The 8,307-nt window shown below is 31.1% G+C and overlaps 1 protein-coding gene across 1 annotated transcript; it reads right to left on the bottom strand.

Moving 5' to 3' along the window:
* Positions 1–4,975: 4,975 nt before the first annotated feature.
* Positions 4,976–5,874, bottom strand: LOC107937091 (prostatic spermine-binding protein). Its single transcript, XM_016869909.2, has one exon. The coding sequence runs from the start codon at positions 5,742–5,744 to the stop codon at positions 5,166–5,168; it is 579 nt and encodes a 192-aa protein (XP_016725398.1). The 5' UTR covers positions 5,745–5,874; the 3' UTR covers positions 4,976–5,165.
* Positions 5,875–8,307: the final 2,433 nt, after the last annotated feature.

Here is an 8,307-nt window from a genome sequence, read left to right as displayed (position 1 = left end):
TATCATTTAAAAAAATTGAATTTTCAATCGAGATTTTATTTTTTCGTAATTTAGTTTTAGCTTGACTAATATTAGCACTGTTGTCAATGTAGGTAAGCATAGGTTCGAGTGCATTGTAATGTGTTTATTCTCTCATTTAATAGTATTCTAGTATTTGCTTATCTGGTCTTATCTAGTTAAAACCACGGGCTGGTAGGGGTCTCGACTTCTTTATAAATTATAAAATTTTGAATTACTAATGGTAAAATTACACTTTGCTCTTCAAAATAATAAAAAAAATGATTTAATCTTTTAAAATGTAAACTATTAAAATGGTGAAATTATATTTTTATTATTATAAAAGAAAACAATTTAATTCTGAACACAAAAAGATTTTCTGTATTCACCCTGTTTAAAACTAATATTTAGGTGAAATATTTGTAAAGTTGATCCAATATATTTAAGTTTTAACGGTTATGAATATATTCAAACATCTGTTGTAACGATAATGTTCCAATAACAAAACGAGTGACATATCATTAGTGCAATAGTGGTGAATTTAACAAGCTTTGCTCCATCAACATCCTTAAAGCCAAACCAGAGAGACACGATAAGGAATAACAGAAATGGTTTCAGTGAATGTAGCCTGAAAAAGGCTAAGTTTTTATGGGACATTTTCTGTGATACCAGTTTGAGAAAATGTGAAATAAAAACAAATGAATTAAGGTAGCCTGAAGGTGGGTTGCCCTCATCTCCTAACATTAAGGTAGGATTCCAATTTTTGGCTGACAAATGAATTAAATTTTGTCATTTTGTATGATATAATAGTTGAATTATATTATGATGTTGTGTATAGCAGGAGAGTGTCCCAATCCTATTCATTGCTTCCCACATTAGTCCATTTCTTGGCTGATTCCCTACCCACTTGCCAACTTAATATTTCAATTTTTACTACCTTTATTAGTAGTTTCCTTGAGGGATTCACTCACCACTGTAAAAAATATAAAAAAAAACATGATTGAGACATTAAAATTTGTTCTCATTTGAGTAAATATAAAGCATCCATTACTCATCATCAGCAAAAAAAAAAAAAAGTTGCAGTTCAAAGACAAAAATTCCATCAACATAGCAGATACATGGTGTGTATATATGGAAGATGATGATTAGCCTTGTAGAAAAAGGCAACTTACATCATTTTGTAAAGTGATAGGCTAGAAGTAACCTTAGGATTCCTTCTACACATAACATACATATTATTCTAACATGATTTCAACTTCCCTTCCTATTTTAGCCATTTTTATTTTTGGTGACCTCTAACAAAACCCAAGCACTAATAAGGGCTCATAATCTGTCTTATATCACCAATTGGTGTTCGGTAGGAAAATGTTATTTCATTTGTTCAACCAGCCTGAAGCTAAAAGAAAAAGGGTGTTTGATTTGTTGGTTTTTAGTGGCATGACATAACATGGCCTTAATAGTGTTGAAAGTGTGGAAATTTGAGTCAACATATTGCTGTGCCGCCCCCACTTGATGGTGCCACGCGGAAGATGTTCAGTGGAATTGTACCACCTGCTTCTTCAATTTTTACCTACTACTACTACTTAGCTATAAAGAAAGAAAATAATTCAAAGATTTGGATTCAAAAACCATGTGATGGTGGTAGTAATAGAATTTAGAAGACGATTCTTTTGCCTACTACTTAAGAAACTTAAATTATTCAGTGGCCTAACATGGGTCCAACTTAAACCAGAGCTGTACAAGCTATGTATTGTTTTGAAGCTGTGTAATGCCCTTTTCTTTGAACAAAGGGATTTTGCTAATATTTTATGGTTGTTGGTTACAGTTTCATTAGTTTCAGGGAATCGTTTTATAATATGTTATTCCCTTTCAAACTGTTGTTTTCAGGGGGGGGGGGTAGTTTAATAGCAGTTCCATAGGAATGGGATGGGGTTGATGATGAGTGACCTGTGTTATCAACCATTCCAAAAATAATAAGGTGGGTTTGGTTCGGTGTGACTGATGATATATTTTTCAAGAGTCCAGAAAATTGAATCTAGCAATGCTATTGATTTGTTGTGGCAGTAGATAGACTTAATTATGACTTTATGGTTCAAAAAATTCAGGGGTTTTTAACATGGAAAAAGAGATTACTGGGATTTGGCTTTTGGACCAAATGAAAAGGGATTGTGTGACATCAGAGCAGCTGCGGCTCCCCTCAACAATTTAACAAACAAAAAAAGACAATCCAATGAGAGGATGGTAATTTTGTAATTGGAAGAGGGAGTGGTTAGGGCTTTAAAAAGTATCAAGGGTAATGAAAAAATACTATAATTATTGCCCCACTTGCATATAATTACAAGGAGAAGCAACACAAAATGAAAGTGAAAGGCCAAGAAAATAAAGAAGGGATAATGTTTTTAGAAAGTGGTGATGATCATTTCCCATCTTCATATGCAGGGCCTCTCATCATTTGTAAGAATTGCAGACCATGTGAAGTACACACAATGGTTTCAAAGTCCCCCAAAACAAAAGATTATATCCTACCAATTCAATGACCTGAAAACAATTCCCCAATTATTATCACCTAATAACAAACTTGATTGATTGGCATTGAGGAATTATTGGACGAAATTAGGAGCATGATTTCATGCTACAGGGGAGGTGTTGTTTAGGAAGGGAAAGGTGAAAGGGCATGCGGGCATGATAACGCATGAAGATGGGAGTGTTGTTTGTGGTCCAAATTGTATTAACCCCAAACTTATCATTGTTAGAAGAGGTGGGTTGAAAGAGAGTTGAAACATAAGATGTCTCTTGTCTTGTCTTTCTGATGATAGTGGTCCAATGAGGCAAAGACAAAAGTCCCACATTTAATCTGATGGGTCTAATTTGAAATCTGCAACAAGAGTCGTGGTCGTCTCTGTAATGTAAAAATACTACCGAGGCAAAAAAGGAGGAGAAGGTTTAAGGACCACAAATATGGTCGGTTGATGTCAACTTCTCTTCTTTTGCATAGGCAGGCTGCCGGCTAAACCAAACATATTATGCCCTTGCATGACCCTCATCTCGTCTCATGTTAGCTACTCTAGAGTGGGCTATGAAGCCCAAAGGCATGCCCAATTGGGCTGCTCGCACACCTTTAGATTTAGCACCCTGCTGCTTCTCTTCTACTATGACAGGTAAGTTGGTGGTGATGCTATTAGTTATATCAAGACACGTGATCCGTGAATTGAAAAGCCAAGATCTCCCCCACATGGGTCTTTGAATATGGCAAAACTGTTTGATAAAACAATCTGAAAACAGCATTTTATCTGCCAGATGCAGAGTTTTGACATGACAAATACTACTAGTTTTACAGTCATGGTTCACACCAAAATCCAACACTTGTCTCTCCTTTCTGCTGCTCCTATTATACATCTGCCGACTAATCTGAACGTCTGTTTTGATGTCATATGTTATGTTGGACTCGCTTAATATTATTCACAAGGCCATGCGTATGAAATAGTAAACTTCAGCTGAGAACAGTTTTTTCATGTTTTCCTGCCAAAACCTGCCCGCAGATGAAATTCATGAGAGAAAACTGATGAGGAAGCATCGTAATTTTCAATCCAAAATACTGGATGTAATAACTTGTGTATCTTGCATTCAGTTTCTAGCAAAAATCTAATATCCAAATGCCATAAGTGATTACGGAATGATTGGATTTGTCACACAACAGCAGTTCAGAGAGTTCATTTGTCATAAGATCAGCCAGGGCTAATAATCAACCTTGAGTTGTATGATAGACAGAGTTTCCTTAGTCACCCAGTGGTAAAGCTAAAAATACATGGCAATATTCACAATTCAATTCGTACAGAGTTATTATATGACTATAAACCATGTAGTTTCTGCACTACTATATCTATGAATAATTTGCTTTCTTTTTCCACTAACAATAATGACAATAAGAAAACAACTTCAACAAGGTCAGTAGGTTCATACTACTAAGGTATCAATCAAAGCCTGATGCCTTGGTGCCTAATCTGGATCAATCAACTTAGCACAAATATGCCCGGGTCAAACAACTCAAGCCTCCAAGTACGAAGTTTGAGTTCAGCAAAAATGAAGAAGGTGACCCTTTATATGTCTAAACATGATAAGTAACCAATTATGTCTTTGAACTTAGCAGGCTTTCCCTTTGTTAGTTAGAAACTTGGGAATTCAAATGGTCAAATTGTCATTGATCCTTAACTACATAATTTGCAGTACACAAAACATACTTTCACAATAGTCAGTAGTTTTCAAAGAAAAGTACTTTTCAATGAAATTTATCATTAACTCCATTACAATCAAGCTAGCGAAATAAGAGTTCGTGCAATTTCTGCCTAAATAATCTTCAGATGGGAGCAATATATTGAAATTAAGAGAAACTTCAACGAGCTGGGATTAATCAATATATGATATAAAGACAAGGGAAAGCACAATCAGAGTAACATACAAAATACACAAGAAGAATGCCGAGCATGTCGTCAATTTCAAAACAGACAAACAACAAAGTGTCTAGCATACTAGTTAAACACATGAGAATCTCAAAAAATATGAACCACTATTGCAACTACCATAAGACATATATCATCTTAGTAATAGCACTTAGTGAAACAACATACCAAGCTAAGACTTACAATTATAAGCGAATCTCTTTAGAATGACAAACACAGAGCCACATTAGTTTCCCATTAATTTGTTCACTCTCTTTCTAAAATTTTAAGGGTGTCTTCTTAAGTTGAAAATACATAAAGGGACTAATTCATGCATGCATTCACAGTCAATTGCTACTGCAGAGAGGCTATGATTCCCCTAACAGGTTTCATATGATTGTTCCTACATAACATCGTGCAAACAAAGCTCTAATTTTGATCAGATTTTACTGAGCCTTAACAGAGAACACCCATTTGTTCAATCCCAAATCTCTTTTTAGCTAATCTGTTAAGGCATTTAAAGAACAATTGAAACAATTAAATGAACGAAAAAGGCAAAAGAAAAGCTATGAAATTTCGAACGTAGAAATTCTAGCAAAGTTAAAATTTTGAGTTACAACACAGAGTAGCATATAAACTCATAGTATTAACTAACACTAATCACTGAATTCCACTAACCTCCAAATTAAACCACAAAAAATAATTTCACTGAAATACAACCTTCACCCAAAATTAAGAGTCACTATCATCACCATCATCGGCTTCACCCTTGTTTCTGACATCTTTGGCAATATGAAGCCCAGGATGCACCGACCTCCGCCGTGTCCTCGATGGTAAAATATTATCCAAGTCAACCTCCGCCAACGGATCATCTGATAAATCACTCTCACCCTCCGATTCGTTCTCACCATCACTGGAGTCATCTTCGTCGTCGTCTTCGTCGTCACTGTCATTTTCCTCCTCTATCAAAATCCCTTTTCCTTTCCGGTCGACTGTCGTACTTCCATTTTCCTCCTGCTCTGCATCATCGTCGTCGTCGTCATCATCGTCTTCATAGTCATCGTCCTCGTCTTCTTCTTCGGAGTGCATTCCAGGATCTTCATCCTGGGGTCGGGATTCAGGGACGGAGGAATCGTTGTCTGCAGAAGGGTCGAGAGCCTGCTTTTGTTCATTTGTTTGGATGGTTTCATCGGGAGTTTGGAGCTTAGGGGATTTATGGGGGAGGGTTTGTTGGTCATGATCGTGGGAGGTAAGGTCAGGCTTGCGTTTGGAGGTCAATGCAGGTTCGTGAAGATTCTTGGTTTCGGCCATTGAATTCAATTCAAAGCTGGGATTTTCTTTTTGGTTTAGGGTTTACGGGATGAGCAGCCCTCTTTTGAGGGTATATTGTAAAGCTCGTAATTTTAGTGGTTTTTTTATTTTCTCGCTGGGCTATTTTCTTTTTAATAAAATACTTCCTTACGTTGTGATGATCAAATTTAAAAAAAAAAATACAATATAATCATTAACGTTATTAATTTATTGCATTTTGGTCACTAAGGGTTAACTTGTATTAACTATATAACCATAAGTTAACTTGACATGTCATATCATTATTTTATATAAAAATTTTAAATTAAATTATTCAATTAATTTATATATTTTTAAGCAATTTAATTTTTTTCTTTTATTGATTTCTAACGTCACATGCTTTGCACGTGATTTTATTTGTTTAATTTTTAATTAAATTAAAAATAATTACTATAATTAATGTAAATTGATACGTGTTACTCAAATTATTCAACATAATTAAAATGTATTAACTTATTTAACAATTTAAACATTATAATAATAATTAAAATTCAAATATAGTGTTAATAACAAAATCCTAATTATTATTAAAGTAATTGTACAAACTATAAAAAATGATATATTGTAAATTAAACACTCTATTATTCAAATTTATTTTTTTATTTCCTAATAATTAACAAATCTACCGTAATAATTAGTAGATAATATATAATTAATTAGATTATATAAATGCATTATTTATAATATTTAACTTTTTATTTTTTATTATATGAATTCATTTAATAAAAATGAATCAAAATTCTTATTTATAAAAATTCGCAAAATTTAAAAAACATTTTCACAAGTATAACATAAATTTTGCTTTGTATTCTTCCTTAAACCTTAAAAGTGGTCATTCTTTTTTAAAAAAATTTCAATTAAGTCAGAAGTATATTTAGGAGAGAAAGTTGACTTCTTTGGTTGTCGATTTCTTTGTATTAAATAGGTTGGTTGAGTCAACGGATAAATAATTTTTTTGTTCAAACTTTGTATCCTTGACAATTGTACTTCACTATTTTTCCTAATGGCATGCAAGGCACTCACTCTTATGATGATTTGACATTACCTTGAATTAAACACTCACTAGGGTCGAGGTAATTATTAAAAAAACGTATTTTCAAAATTAATTTTAAAAAAATTTATTATAAAAATAATAAAATAATCATAATACTCAATGAATAAAAACCTTATTAATTTCTTATATTCTATTTTTATATCTTTATTCATTTTATCCAATAATATTTAATTAAAAATAATAAAGATTTTATTTGTTATAAAAATATTTTAATTATTATTAAATTACATGGGGAGAGATTCACTTACACCGGTGTAAAGCTTAAGTGGTCTTACACCATTCTGTAACTTTTCATACAATTAATATTTTAACAATCCGATGATTGAATAAAATTTTAAACCGATATGATATCTCTATCATATCGATATAAAATATTGTTTATATTAATTATATTTAATGATTGAAAGTTTTTTAAATAAAATGAATAGTTAGAAAATTTTAATTTATGCCAAGTTTGACAGGTATGATCTACATGAAAAGAATATGAAATAAGATGGTCGGATTGTTAAAATATTAATTGTATAAAAAATAGCGGAAAAATGTAAAATCAATAAAAGTTTTACATTAATGTAAGTAGATCTCTCCCCAAATATAAGCATATCTTAAACATTTCATTAAAGAAATAAACATATCTTAAAAAATAATATATATTTTTTGAATGATTACATTTTTTTTGGATTTACACATAATTTTAATTTTAATTTTATTATATCTTTCACTTTTTTCTTTTCTTTTCTTGTAAATATATGTTAAATGTTTTATTTATTAAATTATAAATATTGAGATGAATTCAATTTTATTTTATTTCTTTGATTTATATTTTAATTAATTTCTTTTTCAATAAATTTTGTAAATAATGGTAATTTAATTAATTTTAAATATAAATAATTTAATGAATTCATCTCAAGTTTAATATATAATTGAATTAAATATAAATTTAAAATACCTAATTTTACTTAAAATGGAATATAATTTAATTTTATAATACTTAATATAATTTTAAAGTAATAAAATGCTCATTATTTTGTAATTAAAAATGTAGAAAATAAATAAAATAGATTGAAAATACAGTGTAAATGAGTTTGATAGTAATAATAAGAAATTTTTAATAACTAAATTTGTTATTGTACCGATCAAAATTATATAAAATTAATGAAAACATTAATGATATGATTAATTATCCTTAGATGCTTATTTTTTAAAAATAACACGAGTTTTTTCGAAAAGAACAATTTGCTTTAACATCTAAATTGAGAAGAAGTAGCTTTAATTTTGGTTTTATAAGTTGTGTTCTATGTTTAACTTTCTTCAATAAGTTATCTATTAATAGATTGCTTTGTGGATGTTGATCAGCAATGTTTATAGATTGTTGAGATTGATTATCTTTATATGTTTGCTACATTTGAACCATAGATTGTGATGCTGGGTAACCTATAATTGCCTCAATACTATTGATGTAATCGTGGTTTC

The sequence above is a fragment of the Gossypium hirsutum genome, chromosome A07 (genome assembly GCF_007990345.1).
Source record: "Gossypium hirsutum isolate 1008001.06 chromosome A07, Gossypium_hirsutum_v2.1, whole genome shotgun sequence".
NCBI lineage: Eukaryota > Viridiplantae > Streptophyta > Magnoliopsida > Malvales > Malvaceae > Gossypium > Gossypium hirsutum.
Note: the sequence above shows the minus strand (reverse complement) of the source record. Positions and strands in the feature narration are given on the sequence as shown.

Excerpts from the sequence above, each read along its gene's own strand:
- LOC107937091 (XM_016869909.2), bottom strand. The coding sequence starts at position 5,744 with ATGGCCGAAACCAAGAATCTTCACGAACCTGCATTGACCTCCAAACGC.